Consider the following 19373-nt stretch of genomic DNA (forward strand, 5'->3'; position numbering starts at 1 on the left):
GAGAGTGAGAGGACGTTTCTTTTTTTGTTGAGTTTATAACAAAGATACATTGGAATAGCTTACAAAAATAGTTGTTTTAAATAGATACTGGATATATAGTTTTTACAATATGCAATAATATAAATTGACTAATGATAATGCAAGGCATGGTAACTAAATTGTCTATTTTTCCACAAGGATTATCTATTTCAGCAAAACTTTAATTAATATAAATGTCACTGGTGGCAAAATGTGGCTTGAACAAAAACCGTAGATGGCGCTATAACGAAATGCGTGCGCAAGATAGCAGCCTAACTAACAAACGCACTGCAATTTCTCATCCCTCCCGCGCCAGACACCCAAAAACACTCATGGCAAAAGGAGATTGAGTAGAGCCCCCAAAGCATACGAGAGGACAAAAGCTCTAACGCGCATTAGTTCGTTGCTTTCTTCAGAGAAGAAAGGCACCCAATAGACTTCGTTCTCCGAGAGTCCACAGTACATATTGGGGACAGGGATTTTTGAGACCAAGTTGCATTGGAAATCAACTGATTCGGTCAATATTTTCTTCCACATCTGCTTTGAGGAATGCTACTCTAATACGCGACAAACGGGACAATACTGTATCGTTCCAGTTATCTGGACAACCTGCAACGATTAAATGGAGATAATTTATCTAATTTGCAAAGTGACATAATGAAATCTAAATATTAGGATAAGAACAGATTTCGCTCAAATTTCAAAAAGTCACAACTCTGGTTCAAGCGAATGTTCGTTGATTCAATTAAACGAAAACTCATGGATACAGTCTTACATTTGACTATTTTCTCGGAGTATTGTCAGTGGTCTGTCGCACGTTGAAGCCCCAAGACGCAAGCGGCATGCAGCAGTTTCAGCACCCAGTCGAGTCCCAGGTTGCGAGGTTAACGATGTCGGGGGTCGCTTGTTTGGTTGAGTGTTTTGGGAAATGATGACAGGCAACATCGACGGTAAAATAATGATTAGAAGATGGCTTGTGACGTTCAAACCGTTCAGGTAAGAGACAAAGAACGTGTGGCTTAATATTTCCACTCTAGGCTTTGGTATTCATTTATAAACACCCGGCACGTGTGTTACACATGAATAGAATGGAATAGCACATTTATTTTTAAAAGCACAGCCTATAATTGTTATTTAATGTACAGGTTATTTGTCATTTGACCGAATCAATGACGATAATTAATGTATTGAATGACCAGCATGTCTATAGGCTACACCTAATCCCTGACAATCATTATATTGCAATACACGGATAAACTGGCAGCAGTACGTGTGCCTGCATGGGTGTTTTCATCCACCATCCTGCATACGCGTGAGTGTGTTTGGTAATCTGTGACGGAACTCCCGACAACACCAGCTGTTCTCTTCCGCTCCTCTAACAGAGAAACGAGATTAAATTAGAGATTACATTCCCGTGTTCACAACTGGATCCGTATGTCAACAGTAAATAAGTAAAGCGCATTATCAACCCAGCGAGCTAACAAGCGGTGATGAGCTGCTTATCCCCCAAGCTTCATTAGCATGGCACCCTATTCGCTATATAGTGGATAACTTTTGACCAGGACCTACACACAATACCCCATAATGTCAAAGTTGAGTCATGTTTTTCGATACTCCTAGTCACCACAAAGATACAAGCGTCTTTCATAACTCAGTTGCCGTAGAAAGGAAATAAACCATTCAAGGATTTCACGATGAGGCCAATGGTGACTTTAAAACAGTTACAGAGTTGAATGGCTGTGATAGGAAAAACATTTGGATGTATCAACATCATTGTTGCTACGCCACAATTACTAACCTAATTAACAGAGTGAAAAGAATGCATCCTGTTTACAACACGGCACTGAAGTAACACTGCAAACATTTGGCAAAGCAATTAACTTTATTTCCTGAAAACTAAGTGTTGTGTTTGGGGCAAATCCAATACAACACATTAATGAGTACCACTCTCCATATTTCCAAGCATAGTGGTGGCTGTATAATGTTATGGGTATGCTTGTAGTGGTTAAGGACCGGGGAGTTTCTCAGGATAAAAAGAAATGGAGCTAAGCACGGGTCAAATCTTAGAGGAAAACCTGGTTCAGTCTGCTTTCCACCAGGCACTGGGAGATGAATTCACCTTTCAGCAGGACAATAACCTAAAACACAAGGCTAAATCTATACGGAACTGGTTAAAAAGAACACCGTGAATGTTACAGTTTAGACTTAGTGGCCGAGTTACAGTTTAGACTTACATCTACTTGAAAATATATGGCAAAACCTGAAAACTGTTATCTAGAAATGATCAACAACAATTTAACAGAGCTTGAAGAATTTTAAAAAGAATAATGGGCAAATGTTGCACAATCCAGGTGTGGAAAGCTCTTAGAGACTTACCCAGAAACACTCGTAGCTGTAATCGCTGCCAAAGGTGCTTCTACAAAGTCTTGACAGAGGGATGTGAATACTTATGTAAATCAGCCATTTCTGAATTTAATTAGCAAAAATGATGTTTTCACTTTGTCATTATGGACTATTGTGTGTAGATGAGTGAAAAGTATATTTAATCCATGTTGAATTCAGGCTGTAACACAACAAATGTGGAACAAGTCAAGGGGTGTGAATACTTTCTGAAAGCCCTGTAGATATGAATGGGGATTTTATACACGTTAACCATTGGAAGAACAAGTCAATCTGTCACGGTCCCTGTAGTGCATCCAGATTTTCCCCCATTGTCTCAGACTGTCCCCCAAGGGGTTAACATTGATATAAATTCTACATTCTGTAAAAAAATATATATATTTTTTTATAAGCCCCTATAATTTTCTCTGGTTCAAAGGCATTGACCTCAATTCAGAGGGGGCAGATGAGGTTCAATCAGGCTGCATTTGGATAAGTCAGCCCAATTCTGTTTTTTTTTTCTCACTAAATTGGTCTTTTGACCAATCAGATCAGCTCTGAAAAAGATCTGATGTGAAAAGATTTGATGTTAGGGACAGATCGAGATTTACTGGGGGGGAGGGGCTGTTCCAACTCAAGGTGTCACAAAAAAAAAGTGCCCCCCTCACCAAAGTTACAAATGCTCCTCACATGACCCTCCCCTTGTACTGTAAGTAAAATGAACCCCCCCCATTTTGAGAATGAACTCAAAATGTATGTTTATGACCACAAATAACAATAACTATAGTGACCCCGTGTTTATCAACGTGGATATCGACTTTGCCAATTCAGCATGCTTTTGTGGCACAGTCAATGCCACGCAGGGCTACTGGCCAGAAGGTTGAGGGTTTGCCGACCACCACAGACAAGCTCACTCTCCCTGCCTGTCTCATTAGACTACAGTCAGAGCCGGCTGCAGACAATGATCAGTTAGAGGGCAATCATATGTTCAACATTTATAATTATATAAAATATATGCAACTCATTTTCCACCAATGGGTTTTTGTGCCAATGCACCACACCACCAATAAACAAAGCGTATCCTGACTTCGGCACTTCAATATCACTTCAACACCACACAAAATACATCCCTCCCTACCTTGTAGGCTTACCCAGTATTGAAGGCTTGGCTTGACAATCTCCAAATGTCATTCAACTTATTATTGTTTTGTAGCAGATTTCTCTTTCCATTCAACAATTGGCCATTGCACAGTTTGGATTGATTTATTTTATTTGTCATTAAAAAAAGTAATACACAAATATTTTGGGATCGCAAGATAAAGTCGTGGACTTATTTCCATTGTGGTCCTTAATTGTTTTTAACATAAATACATAGACAATTACACAGAGACATATACAATTACACAGATACAGACACATTACATAGATAGAGACAAAATAATGCTCAACCTCCAGATGAGTATGAGGGGGGAGTTTAATTAAGTACAATTCTTGCAAGCTTGTTTGGCTGGTAGCTTATTCTTTAGATGTTTGGGGCTGCTGGTGGATCAGGCATAATCAAAGTGACACTGGATTAGCGCACTTGACAGAGTCTTTAGGGTGTCTATAGCTAGGTGTCCATCCATGAATATTCTCAAATCTTGGCCCCGGAAAACATGACAGAAGATTTGAATTTACCAGACATTAGAGACCTTTTATGGACATCCATATGCATTCAGATCCAACCTGGCGCAGCCAGCAGCATCAATAAATGAGGGATGTTGGCCAAATGAGACACATTTGGGGGCCTTAAGGAGTGGCCCCTTTTTTTTTTTAATTACGCCTAAAACGACATACCCAAATGTAACTGCCTGTAGCTCAGAACCTGAAGCAAGGATATGCATATTATTGATACCGTTTGAAAGGAAACACTTTGAAGTTTGTGGAAATGTTAAAGTGATGTAGGAGAATATAACACATTAGATCTGGTAAAAGATAATACAAAGAAAAAAAACGTGTTTTTTTGTTTTTTGTTCCATCTTCTTTGAAATGCAAGAGAAAAGGCCATAATGAATTATTCTAGCTCAGGCGCAATTTAGACTTTGGGCACTAGATGGCAGAAGTGCATGTGCAAAGTTTTAGACTGATCCAATGTACTGTTGCATATCTATTCAAAATGTTGTATCAAGACTGCCCAAATGTGCCTAATTAGTTTGTTCATGCATTTTCAAGTTCATAATTGTGCACTCTTCTCAAACAAACTGATATGGTATTATTTCACTGTAACAACAACTATACACTGGACCATGCAGTTAGATGAACAAGAATTGAAGCTTTCTGCCCATATCAGATATGTCTATGTCCTGGGATTTTTTTTGTTTCTTACAACCTCATGCTAATCACATTAGCCTACGTTAGCTCAATCTTCCCGAGGACGGGACACCGATCCTGTAGAGGATAACAAATTACAAAAACACTTTTCCTTGTGTTTTGATATGCAAAAACTTTTAGGGTAATTTGAAATATGAAAACTTTAGGGTCATTTTTCAATTTTTAGATCTGAATATTTTGTATAGAGATAGGTATTATGTTGTTTGATTATAGGATTAACTCTGGTAGTCTTCCTCACATAGTCTTCCTCACCTCAAGTTCAACTGTCGGAGTCAGTTGGAGCGCCGGGGCGCCATGCCTTCATATCGTAGGCCTGCAGGAGCTAAAGTTTAATAATAGCCACACCATACCTTCACACGGTTTGATCTCTAAACTTTACTAGTGTAATATCAAAAGTAAGTAAAGCCATTGTTTCTAGGGAAAATCCGAGCAGAAGAGCGAATGTAAAACAGGGAAAAGGTCAACTACCCTCAAAAGACCAATTAGTGGAAAAAAATATCAGAATTGGTCTGCCTATGTGAACTAGCCTACATTCAAAACAAGTCATTAGAAAATCATTATACAGAGGGCAATCCTAATTGTCCCATTAACTTCAGTATCAATGAGCGTAAAAGCGGAAGACTGCAGAAAAAAACAGCCTACCGAATTATTAGAAAACATTCCGCTGAGCACCGAACAACCCAGCCGCCTGCGGGTTCACTTCAATCAACATGGGTAGTGAGATCTGATAAGCGCCGGTATGTGGGACAAGCCAATTAGGAGATAGCGGATCTGTGGGTCTGATCCAATTACCCGACCCAAGCATTTACTTTAAGCGTTTTAATTAGAGAGTCAGGCAGGCCCTGTGTCTAATCCTCATTTATTATCACCCCTCTATCACTCTCAGGTCCTCTATCACCCTCATGGAGGGGCTTTGAAATAGGGATAGACGATAAGGGAGGAAAGGTGGAAACGATCGCCCTGAGACTGGACCCGGGGCGCGGCGCTTTGGCACGCATGCACTCCCAAAGCACGCATAATTGAAAAGAACACAGCATCTCTGTGCAGAAAGCATTAGGGACACGTACGCACGCCCATGCAAAGCATACGTAAATGCATACACACACACACACACACATACACGAAGACACACGTTACACGCACAAACACACACACACACTCCGTATGACCTTGTTCAGGATTATAGAGGGCGAAGAAGCCCAAAGGTCACAGGGAGAAGTTTGCGAAATGAGGGATTAGAAAGAGAAGTTGACTTCAGCCCTTTTCCTTTTTCCTGTTTAATCAGCTCCTGTTCCCTCTGAGTTGGACAGGGTCCACATAGTCTCACATGGCTGTCCTTGTCCCCTTGTTTCCCTTAGTTTACTCACTGAGCTGAACAAAATGAATTTGGTATCAGATAGATCAAAGACATGGTTTCCATGGTTTCCGGGTGTCTGCTGCCGTTCCATTTGCTCCGCTCCTGCCATTATTATGAGCCGTTCGCCCCTCGGCAGCCTCCACTGTTAACTACTGCACCTACCGGTGGTCAGTGGCCCAAAGGGAAGGGAAGGGAAAAGGAATCCATTCAACAGTACTAGGACGCACCCCTCAAGCCTCTGACTTTATCAACTAGCTTTGTGAGCAGATGGTCATAGCCCAGGTAAATAATCCCAATCCCAGTTAGGACTACTGGACGATAATCCAAGATACACCCTGCTGTAATCAAACCTTCCTCCACCCCCCCACCCCCCTCGCCAGATAAAAACATGTTATAGGATTCAAATCCGTTACAGGATTCGGCTCTGTCCTCCCCCAGACAGAGATTGAATCATCCAGACGTACTGCACAGTATGCTGGAGCAGATGGACGTAATATTTCAAAAATGTTCCAGTTTCCTGGGGGGAAAAAACCATAGCTACGTCTGTAATGAATGTCTCCATGCTGTTACTTCTAGATAGGCTGATATTTGTATGGTTTCCCTACCTCAGGTTCCTCTCCTGTCATTATGCTCTCTTGTCTAAATCAGGGGTTTAGACTATTTACATGACACAAACTGTTCATAACCCTCTGGTTGGCGGAGAGAACATTTTGCAGGTTTTAAAGCTGAGAAAATATAGCTACTTTTTCTACAATATATATATATATATATATCTGTATATCTTGTCATGTCTAATGTGTAGTCATGTGATATTTGAGTGACTCGAACATTACTAAAAAAATCTATGGGCTAAAAAACCCAGCTTAAAAAAAACCTTAGCTGCCGTGGGCTAGTTGATCTGGACAATTCTGAGAAGTTATGAATAGCTCTCTCAGGTATGCGATGACGGACACGACAAGAGGAAAACGGATGACGCAATACCCAATTTCAAATGGCACCTTCTGCAAAATTCAACAATTCCAACTTTCAAGAGTAAGTCGAAAGCCGGACTGAGTCGTCCCCCACCCCCCCCCCCCGCCGACCACTCTCGCCCCACAGTTTAGGGACCCTCTGGTCAAAATGACTGAAGAAGATCGCAGAAGCCAGGCCATCACATACACTATCCTATCTCTGTAGATACATCTCAGACTATTACACAACTCGCTTGTTTTCAAAAGGGATATCTTTTCTCGGTGTTGTCCTCCAAAGGGCTGAGCATTCCGATGACAAACTCTAAAATCAATCCATACAAATGCGTGTTTGTAAAACGTGTTTTATGTCATGTTACAGAGGTTATCGTCTGCAACTCAACTCATGTTGGTGAACGTGCTGTCAATTCACCTCCTACTGTAAAATGAATGAAGCATCCGCTACTGCCACTAGTAATGACTACAGACCCATTTTATTGTCTCGCTGTTGGGATATAGAGTCTCCTTGGTTACCTGCCGAACCACCGTGCTCTGTCCTTATGAGACTACTATGAGCACCGTCCCTATCGCTAACGTCAGTCACTGTTCTATCTATAACCGGCTGTTCCCTATCACTCTTGGCAGCATAGTTCAATAACTTGCAATTATCCCAGTGTGTTAAATCTGAACTCGTATGACATTTGCTGTTTACTGTTCACGGAGTGTCAAAACTTTCACAGAATCCAGCATGCCAGCGAACTCCACTCGCTCGGCTTCAGAGTCAAGCTACAGTTTGAATTATTCAGTCATTTGTATCTGTTGTGGGTCCTAGCTTTCTCTTCTGGCACAGTAACAAAGGCATATGTGGTTAGCATTGCATTAGTTGCTACTGTACATAGTGTACCGGTCCAATGCACTTGCTCTGAGAATAGGTAGGTATAGAAGCACACTGTATCTGGCTGTGTAAACATGCACATTTTAAAAGTAGTGCTGGGTAGAGACGGTTGTTTATCTACTGTAGCATACCCTACATACAAGGATGTCAAGGTAGAATGAAGCGTGGGTAAAGTATACTCCTCTCCTCTCCTCTCCTCTCCTCTCCTCTCCTCTCCTCTCCTCTCCTCTCCTCTCCTCTCCTCTCTCTCTCCTCTCCTCTCCTCTCCTCTCCTCTCTCCTCTCCTCTCCTCTCCTCCTCACTGTCAGAGACCGTTATAGAATTAGCCAGCAGCAGTCGTTTAGCCCCGTGGGGAATGAAGGAGGAAGCCTCCTCTTTATCTCTGGTGTGCGTGACACAATACATCAATTATAGGCATTTTGGAAGGAGCTGCTTGTCCCTAATTGGGGAACCTGAGGATGCCTGGATGGGGTGCGAGTTAGCAGGGGGATGGAGACGGGAGCTAAAATGGCCCCTGACATTTTGACTTTAATTTCCTCGGCTGGGCCGTTCTAATTGCCTGTGTTTCCTAATGCATGTTCTTGACTGTGCTGCTGTACTTGATCTGTTTTCTGATGGTTCCTTTCTCCTCTTCCTCCCTTCGTCCTCTCTCTTCATACTTCTCTCCTCTCGTCAACAAATCTTTCACTTTCCTCCCCCCCGCACTCTTTCATCAATTCTCCCCCACTGTCGCTCCTTCTCCTTCCTCTTCTCGTCCATGCCTTCTCTCTCTCCTCTCCCCCTCTCTTCTCTTCCCTCCCATCCCTCCATCCAGGATATTCGTGGTGGGGATCGGCTTCTTCAGTCTGTGTTTTCTAATGACCTCCCTGGGGGGCCAGTTCTCAGCCAAGAGGCTTGGGGACTCCCCCTTCACCATCCGGACAGAAGGTAGAGAAAAGACACTATTTGTGTGTGTGAGTGCCTGTGGGTCGCTGGCCCTATCTAAGTAGAGCTGTGGGGGTTTGTCTATTGGGGGTTGTCTAGTCAGAGGGAGCTATGGGTGTGGTGTTACAGTAGGTCACACAGATACACCATTACCCTGTGGCACTGCACAGAAAAGAGACATATCCCCGTATGAGTGCAGTGCAGTATACTGCATCGCTTCTAAGGGAGCATTGGTCTGCATGCACACTGCAGCAGCATCGAAGGCAGACTCGCTCTGTCTGGTTTGACTCCATCAACACTTGCTGTATGTACAGTAACCCTGGCGACTCATCGGGGGTCTGGTAAGAGTCTTCTGAAGGCTGTTGTGAGGGGCTGAGTCTCTGATGGCTGCTTACTGCCGCTTAATATCTCACCACAGAAATCTCATTATTACATTGGCCGACTGCAGGCGTCACATGACCTCGACTGAGGCCGCAGGCCAATGACGGGACGGGAAAGAGCTGTGTCTAATCCCCCCCTGTCTCCTACTCTACGAGGTGTGAACTGTGTAGTCAGAGATGGGTCCTCTCTGGCGAGCAGCTGTCCCTGCCACTGCCTGAGTAAAAAAATAAGAGGCGATTTAGTTCCTTTAGCCGAGGATGAACAACTCATAAGGGAGGATAATCTGATGTAAAGCCCTTCTAACTCAGAGAGCATGTTGTAGGGTTGAGGTGTGTTTTGTGTGTGTGTGTGTGTGTGTGTGTGTGTGTGTGTGTGTGTGTGTGTGTGTGTGTGTGTGTGTGTGTGTGTGTGTGTGTGTGTGTGTGTGTGTGTGTGTGTGTGAGAGCACACTTGATTAATTAACCACTCATGCACTGTTGCCTGGGGAGACATCTGGACTGAGCTCATTAAGAGCTGCCGAGGGTCCAACCTAGAAGTTTACCACAGGAGTTTGTGTGTGTGTGCGTGCGTGTGAAAACCCTGTCTCTGTGTGTGTGTGTGTGTGTGTCAGATGAATTGGCAGAAAATGAATGGGGCGACAGCAGCAATGTGGGACAAGATTGAGAAGAGAGAGATGGAGAACTGGTTCCATCTGCTCTCTCTAAGTCTGCCCTGGAAACAAGGGGCCCTTTCATTCTGCCGGCGAGCACCACCTGCAGAACCACGGGTCTAGCTAAGACACACACACACACGCGCTCACACACACTTTGTGTCAGTGGTCTCTGTAATGTTATTTTTGTCAAAGGACCTCAACAGTTTATTTTGACTGAGGACACTTCCATCCTCAGCTCTGGTGTCGAGAGAATAACACCTAGTGCCTGCTCTTCCGGAGGGGATTCAAGGTGACAGACTAATGCTCGTCCAAAACATCGGAGCTTCCAAATCATTCGACAAAAACACCATTACAGAGTGTGACTAGCATTAGTCTGTCACCTTGAATCCCCTCAGGAAGAGCGGTAACAAGGCGCTATTCTCTCGACACCAGAGCTGAGGATGGAAGTGTACTCAGTCCAAAATAAGCTACACAATAAGTACATAGAGAAACCTCGGGTATATCCTCATAGATGTTGATCGTCCATTGTTGTACACAGACATTTACCCACTCAAACGACAGGTGGATTACTTGTGTTTAGGAGAGCTTTGTTATCAGAGCTAGCGGCAATGATGTCAGATGTTCTCCATGTGGGGGTGTTAGTAGAAGTCCTATTTCCTTGTTACAGCGACCGGGTCTCCTCTTCTCCTCTCGCTTCCATGGATTGTCAGCCTTCACTGTGGGCCTTGCCTCACTGGGCTCTGCTGGAATCCGCTCTCTCCGCTCTCTCTCCAGCCCTGCGTGTCACAGACCCACTGGGTCAACCAGCCCTGCGTGTCACAGACCCACTGGGTCAACCAGCCCTGCGTGTCACAGACACACTGGGTCAACCAGCCCTGCGTGTCACAGACACACTGGGTCAACCAGCCCTGCGTGTCACAGACACACTGGGTCAACCAGCCCTGCGTGTTACAGACACACTGGGTCAACCAGCCTTGCGTGTCACAGACACACTGGGTCAACCAGCCCTGCGTGTCACAGACACACTGGGTCAACCAGCCCTGCGTGTCACAGACACACTGGGTCAACCAGCCCTGCGTGTCACAGACACACTGGGTCAACCAGCCCTGCGTGTCACAGACACACTGGGTCAACCAGCCCTGCGTGTCACAGACACACTGGGTCAACCAGCCCTGCGTGTCACAGACACACTGGGTCAACCAGCCCTGCGTGTCACAGACCCACTGAGTCAACCAGCCCTGCGTGTTACAGACACACTGAGTCAACCAGCCCTGCGTGTTACAGACACACTGAGTCAACCAGCCCTGCGTGTTACAGACACACTGAGTCAACCAGCCCTACGTGCTACAGACACACTGAGTCAACCAGCCCTGCGTGCTACAGACACACTGAGTCAACCAGCCCTGCGTGCTACAGACACACTGAGTCAACCAGCCCTGCGTGCTACAGACTTACTGAGTCAACCAGCCCTGCGTGCTACAGACTTACTGAGTCAACCAGCCCTGCGTGTTACAGACACACTGAGTCAACCAGCCCTGCGTGCTACAGACACACTGAGTCAACCAGCCCTGCGTGCTACAGACACACTGAGTCAACCAGCCCTGCGTGCTACAGACTTACTGAGTCAATCAGCCCTGCGTGCTACAGACACACTGAGTCAACCAGCCCTGCGTGTCAGACACACTGAGTCAACCAGCCCTGCGTGTTACAGACACACTGAGTCAACCAGCCCTACGTGTTAGACACACTGAGTCAACCAGCCCTGCGTGCTACAGACACACTGAGTCAACCAGCCCTGCGTGCTACAGACACACTGAGTCAACCAGCCCTGCGTGCTACAGACTTACTGAGTCAACCAGCCCTGCGTGCTACAGACTTACTGAGTCAACCAGCCCTGCGTGTTACAGACACACTGAGTCAACCAGCCCTGCGTGCTACAGACACACTGAGTCAACCAGCCCTGCGTGTCAGACACACTAAGTCAACCAGCCCTGCATGTCACAGACACACTGAGTCAACCAGCCCTGCATGTCACAGACACACTGAGTCAACCAGCCCTGCGTGCTACAGACACACTGAGTCAACCAGCCCTGCATGTCACAGACACACTGAGTCAACCAGCCATGCGTGTCACAGATACACTGAGTCAACCAGCCCTGCATGTCACAGACAGAGAAAATAATCAAGTGAATGAGGAAATGAGAGAATGGATGAGGCATAGAGAATGGATGAGGGATAGAGAATGGATGAGGGATAGAGAATGGATGAGGGATAGAGAATGGATGAGGGATAGAGAACGGATGAGGGATAGAGAACGGATGAGGGATAGAGAATGGATGAGGGATAGAGAATGGATGAGGGATAGATGGATGAGGGATAGAGAATGGATGAGGGATAGAGAATGGATGAGGGATAGAGAATGGATGAGGGATAGAGAATGGATGAGGGATAGAGAATGGATGAGGGATAGAGAATGGATGAGGGATAGAGAATGGATGAGGGATAGAGAATGGATGAGGGATAGAGAATGGATGAGGGATAGAGAATGGATGAGGGATAGAGAACGGATGAGGGATAGAGAATGGATGAGGCATAGAGAATGGATGAGGGATAGAGAATGGATGAGGGATAGAGAATGGATGAGGGATAGAGAATGGATGAGGGATAGAGAACGGATGAGGGATAGAGAACGGATGAGGGATAGAGCGTGGAGGAATTACTGTAGACTGTTAGAGGGATAAATTGAGAGGAAGTAGAAGGTATAATTAAGAGATCTGTATTTAAAATAAGTTTCTACAAGAACCAGAAAAGAGAGGATGGAGACTGCACAAATGAAAGGGAGTAATTAGATGCAAATGGCAGAGAGAAAGGAGGAGGAAGAAAGGAATTTAACATGAATTTAAGTAAGATACTGTTTGGCGACGACTGGATCAAAGGCAGTTCCCTATCGAGCCCATTTCTGCCCTGCAGTTTACAGTGATAACAAGGCGACAGTCTCTTATGCCCCCAACCGCAATGTTTCACTTTTCAGTGCTATATTTGTCTAAGAGCTAGCTCACTCAGTGTGTATTGCCTCCCTGGTGGGACAAAGAGCTACAACCCTCCTCCCCGACTTCCCAATTGCACCCCAAATTGCACCCTCATTCCCTAATTAGTGCACTAATTTTGTCCAGGGCATATGCGACTCTGGTCAAAAGTAGTGGACTACACAGGGAATAGGGTGCCATCTGGGAGGCAGACGCTGTCTCGACAGATTAATGTAATAGCTCCCTGTGTGGCTAAGGAGATGGAGCGGGTCCCAGTACCAGCCATAACAAGAGCCGTTTAACTAAAGAGTCGGCTGAGAACGGCACACTGTGGAATCTCTTTGCTCAGTAGCATTGTTATGACAGGGCTCAGAGCAATTGACTTGTCACGTGGGACGAGGGGATGAGACATATTGTGTAGCTGACCAACAGATGGGGAGGTCGTTGTCAGTGGAGGAGTGTACAGGGGGCTGCTTGAACATCTGAAGACTGTGAGAAGGATGCTGTAGTCCGTTGGCAGTAACCATTGTCACCGGTCGTCCACAAAGAGAGACCGTCGGAAGGCCACGAAAGCGCTGCTCTGCCATTTGAGAACACAGTCGTGATAAGGACATGTATGGAAGCGCCAGCCTACTATCAGGAGCTATGGTCCTCGTTAGTACACATTTGAAAGCCATCCTCTTCTCTTGACAAGGTCTGCCCCGCCGATTACCCTCGCCCTCCGTGCTCTCCGTGCTCTCTACATGTTGTTTATCAGTGCGATCGGCTTGAAAATAAGAATTTGTTCTTAACTGACTTGCCTAGTTAAATAAAGGTCAAATAAATAAATAAAAAACAGCTCACAGGATGCAGACATCTGCAGAGTACGGAAGACATCGAAGCTATCCCCATGATCAGACACATGACTATGTAGCCTGTGGATTTGCACATTACAAATCCCTCCAGAGTCTCGATCCAATCCACTTTCTTACAATTCACCTCCACGTACCGTACACTCCATGCAAGCTAAACTGGCCTGAAGCAAAGCAACGCTGCTCTCCCCTCGTCATTGTACTTCCTGTGGAGGCTATGGCACGAGATCGTCACGCGAGGTTTGCTCGACACACACAGTTTAGCTTGCATGGAGTGTACGGTACGTGGAGGTGAATTGTAAGAAAGTGGATTGGATCGAGACTCTGGAGGGATTTGTAATGTGCAAATCCACAGGCTACATAGTCATGTGTCTGATCATGGGGATAGCTTCGATGTCTTCCGTACTCTGCAGATGTCTGCATCCTGTGAGCTGTTTTTTATTTATTTATTTGACCTTTATTTAACTAGGCAAGTCAGTTAAGAACAAATTCTTATTTTCAATGACGGCCTAGGAACAGTGGGTTAACTGCCTGTTCAGGGGCAGAATGACAGATTTGTACCTTGTCAGCTCGGGGGTTTGAACTTGCAACCTTCCAGTTACGAGTCCAACACTCTAACCACTAGGCTAGTGCACTTCCGTTGAACACTTCTGTCTCGACGTTTACACCAATTCCTCGCTGTAGAACTACAGTAAACCTATTGCCTCTCTATGCAATCACCAGCTTGCCAACATTTGCCCCCAATCTGTTTCCCTGAAACCGCAGCCCAGCCATAGTGCCAGAAGGGGCATTTTAATGGCAAAAATATGTCCTCTCTCAACAGGCCTATACTCCTGTGGCATAAGCACTGTTCCCGTTCTCGTTCTTAATGAGGAGTTTCCATACAGTACCTTATATTCGTTCCGTACCAGCAAGGTGACTGCAACACTATAGCACTATCCATAGGTTGCTAGCTCATCGCTTCTCCTCCTTAGATGAGTTGTTCACTCCCTCTTCTTCCCTCTCTTCTCTCCCACCCCTCTTTCCCTCGGAGATGAATGCATGAATCAATTGCCCCGGAGTGAGACTGAATGCTAATTGTGAGGCCAACGGCTACATCTGCTAGCACCGCTGAGGTATTCATTATGACTTTTTTCCCCCTTTCTTATCTTTCTTTCTTTCACTATACTGTCGGTGTCGAAGTTTGTTCACCGCGGGCCCTCGCAGCTGGAAGAATGCTCCCTGCCTTTGTTTGAAAGTGACAGTAATGATCACTCAGAGGCGAGAGGAATTCATTTATTTGACACGGGAAAAAAGGAGAAAAATAATAATAATGAAAACTAGCGTTGGAACCAGGCCCCGCTATCTTAAAAGCGGCGTAGCCGGCTCCCAAACAAAGGAGGCTCTACGTTTCAGGGGTTAGAATGTGCCCACTCAGTGAGTGGCAGTGTCAAACACAACCCTGTCATTTAGCCTCTGCAACCGCTCGCTGTTCTGCCGAACTCTCCCAATTAAAGTAGATACAGGGAATCATACTGATAACGCTAGGTCATGCTAAACTGACCAAGACGCACATCCAACAACACATAACACCTCACATAAATCTGCCCATAAACAATGACAATTTCTCTATGGGCCATTTAGGCGAGCTCTGGTGCCGACCCCGTTGATAAGCAGTGCTCATTTTGTCAAAGGCAGGGGGCGCAAAACATTTATCTTGTCCATTCCCAGCGCGCCTCTCCAGAGTGCCGTTGGAAAGACGCACCGCTGCAACTACACTATTTTAGTTTCGCGGGGGGGAGGGTGGCAATTTTTGGGGTCTCGTCTAGGGTCGGTAGAACAGCCAGGACCGGGCCAGGACCGGGCCTGGGCCTAGTCACTGGGAAACATCCAAGCAGCTCTCATAGACAGTAGTAGATACTAAGATGCTAACTCTAAGATGTTAGTGCCTGATATACAGTATGCACAGTGCGTTGGCAGGAAACTATCCAAGCAGCGCTCATATACAGTAGGAGATAGGAGGATGCTAATTCTGCAATGCTAGGGACCAGCAGACATAAAGCATGATAATTGTTATCGCCTGCTGCACAGTATGCTAAGATGTTAGCCCCTGATAAGCAGTATGCTAAGATGTTAGCCCCTGATAAGCAGTATTCTAAGATGTTAGCACCTGAAACACAATATGCTAAGATGTTAGCGCATGACGTACAGTGTGCTAAGATGTTAGCACTTGATACACAATATGCTAAGATGTTAGCGCGTGACATACAGTATGCTAAGATACATTCAGTATGCTATGATATATTCACTGCATGTAGGCTTAGTCTCCGGGAGACTAGCAAGCAGTGCTCATTCATACGGTAGTACACTGCTGCAAGGCTTCACCCAGTACTCTCCAGTGCTATTTCAGGAAGCTGAAGGAGGACAGGATATGACATGGGTGCCCCTCAGGGCAGCACGGGGAGAGAGAGGACATGATCCAGACAACTACTACTGGAGCTGTGACTTCTCTCTCTCCCTGCCCTCATTTCCTATTTCATCTTTAATGCACTACATTCAAGTTGGAGGAAGATTTGCGCCTCTCTCTCCTCTCTCTCTCTTGCCTTCAGTGTCCTTCCACCTCCATATCTCGCACTCAATCACCTCTCTGCTGTCTCTTCACTCTCCATCCTTCATACCTCTCTGTTCATTTCTTTCACATCTCTCTCTCTCTGTTTCCCTCTCCATCTCTCATTTCATAGAAACTCATCCCTCATTATACACACTGTCAGTCATGTCACAGGATGGACAGTCAACGATGTTGAATTTAGTGGAGCGAATGGGAAAAAAAACTAGAGAAGAGGGTAAGCCCCAGTGCAATAGGGAGAGGTTGATGACTCATCCTGTCTGTCTGTCTGTCTGTTTGTCTATTGTCTATTGTCTGTTAATTCCCATTGAATCTTTTACCACCCTGGAGGGTGTACAGACAACCAAAGCCAGCCCTGACAGCTGATTCCAACATGAAAAGAAATTCAAAAGAACAACAGACCTGTAAATAGAAGGAAAGATGTGTCTCTCTGAGCCTCGCGGAGCAGTTAGACAGGTTGACTTGAGTGTGAGATGTGTTTCAAGGCCCCAGTTGGAGCGTTTGCCAGCAGAGACTGTCACTGAGCTCCTATGAAGCTTTTCTCTCAGATGGAGAGAGGACCATTGTTGGGAATTGAGTGAGCACAAACACACACCCTCCATCTCTCTCTGTCTCTCTCACAGACAAACACACACACACACACACAATCTCTGTCTCTCTTCTCTCACTCTCTCGCACACACACACACACACACACACACACACACCTCAGCTGCCAACAATCGCAGGCACCGCCAATATTAGCTGTCATGTTTTGCATTTCTCACAGCGGCGTGATAACGCCTTTACGCATCCCGCTGTCGCCTCCAGTGTTTACAACATCTCACTGTGATGGAGCTGTCACTCACAACCATAACAGCCCCTAATGCCGAGCTCTTATCTCCTAGCCTCCACAACACACCACATCTCCCCTCTGGAACATAATTAACATCAGCAAGACAACAGAGCTGATCGTGGACTACAGGAAATGGAGGGGCGAGCACGCCCCCATCCACATCGACGGGCTGTAGTGGAGCAGGTCGAGAGCTTCACGTTCCGCGGTGTCCACATCACTAAGGAATTAACATGGTCCCCACACACCCACACAGTTGTGAAGTGTGGCACGACGGCACCTCTTCCCCCTAGGAGGCTGATAATATACTCAAAAGATCACCAGCTGCACCACTGAGAGCATCTTGACTGGCTGCATCACCTCTTGGTACGGCAACTGCAAGGCACCCGATCACAAGGCACTACAGAGGGTGGTGAGTATGGCCCAGTACAGTACATCCTGCCATCCAGGACCTGTACACCAGGCGGTGTAGGAAGAAGGCCCTAAAAATGTTCAGACTCCAGCCACCCAAGCCATAGATGGTTCTCTCTGTTACAGCACGGCAAGCCATACCAGTGCACAAAGTCTGGAACTAACAGGACCCTGAACAACTTCTACCCCCAAGCTATACCCCCAAGCTATAAGACTGCTAAATAGCTCATCAAATGGTTACCTGGACAACCTGCATTGGCCCTTTTTTTGCACCAACTCTGTTGCACCGACTCTGTGCACACACACTGGACTATAGCCACACTTACACTGAAACCCCAACACACACACACACACACACACGGGACTATAGCCACACTTACACTGACACCCCAACACACACACACACTGGACTATAGCCACACTTACACTGACACCCCAACACACACACACGCTAGACTATAGCCACACTTACACTGACACCCCAACACACACACACACACTGGACTATAGCCACACTTACACTGACACCCCAACACACACACACACACACACACTGGACTATAGCCACACTTACACTGACACCCCAACACACACACACACACACTGGACTATAGCCACACTTACACTGACACCCCAACACACACACACACTGGACTATAGCCACACTTACACTGACACCCCAACACACACACACACACACTGGACTATAGCCACACTTACACTGACACCCCAACACACACACACACACACTGGACTATAGCCACACTTACACTGACACCCCAACACACATACACACACACTGGACTATAGGCACACTTACACTGACACCCCAAAACACACACACACTGGACTATAGCCACACTTACACTGACATCCCAACACACACACACACTATATAAGCCCACACACATAACACGCGCACACATGCATATTGATGCCACACACTCACACACACACTTTCACACTCACCACATAACTGCTGCTACTGTCCGTTATCTATCCTGCTGCTTAGTCACTTTACCCCTATCTATATGTACATATCTACCTCAATTACCTTGTACCCCTGCACATCGACTCGGTACTCCCTGTATATAGTCATGTTATTACCTGGTACTCCCTGTATATAGCCATGTTATTACCTGGTACTCCCTGTATATAGTCATGTTATTACCTGGTACTCCCTGTATATAGTCATGTTATTACCTGGTACTCCCTGTATATAGTCATGTTGTTACCTGGTACGTCTTGTATACCTGTTTCATACTCAGGGCAATGTTGGAGCTACACCAACGCAGTACTTAATGCAGTGTCATGTACACGTTAGCTATGTTATTACCTGGTACGTCCTGTATATAGCTATGTTGTTACCTGGTACTTCCTGTATATAGCCATGTTATTACCTGGTACTCCCTGTATATAGTCATGTTATTACCTGGAACTCCCAGTATATAGCCATGCTATTACCTGGAACTCCCTGTATATAGTCATGTTATTACCTGGTACTTCCTGTATATAGCCATGTTGTTACCTGGTACTCCCTGTATATAGCCATGTTATTACCTGGTACTTCCTGTGTATAGCCATGTTATTTTTACTCTTTGCTGTGAATGTTCCTATTTCTTATTCCTTATTTATTATGTCACTTATTTCCATTTAAAAAAATCTTTATCTTTAATTCCGCATTGTTGGAAAAGGACCCATAAGTAAGCATTTCCCTTTTAGTCTA

General features: G+C 45.5%; 1 protein-coding gene across 3 annotated transcripts in view; it reads left to right on the forward strand.

Moving 5' to 3' along the window:
* Nucleotides 1-333: 333 nt before the first annotated feature.
* Nucleotides 334-19373, forward strand: part of LOC112230118 (alpha-1,6-mannosylglycoprotein 6-beta-N-acetylglucosaminyltransferase B-like) — a 165401-nt gene continuing 146361 nt past the window's right edge. For all 3 annotated transcript variants that reach the window (XM_042310817.1, XM_042310816.1, XM_042310818.1), the window contains exons 1-2: nt 334-1014; nt 8781-8893. In XM_042310817.1, coding sequence (XP_042166751.1) covers nt 947-1014; nt 8781-8893 — 181 coding nt within the window. In that variant the 5' untranslated portion in view covers nt 334-946. The remainder of the gene's footprint in view (nt 1015-8780; nt 8894-19373) is intronic.

This window comes from Oncorhynchus tshawytscha, linkage group LG32 (assembly GCF_018296145.1).
Source record: "Oncorhynchus tshawytscha isolate Ot180627B linkage group LG32, Otsh_v2.0, whole genome shotgun sequence".
In the NCBI taxonomy this organism is placed as follows: Eukaryota; Metazoa; Chordata; class Actinopteri; order Salmoniformes; family Salmonidae; genus Oncorhynchus; species Oncorhynchus tshawytscha.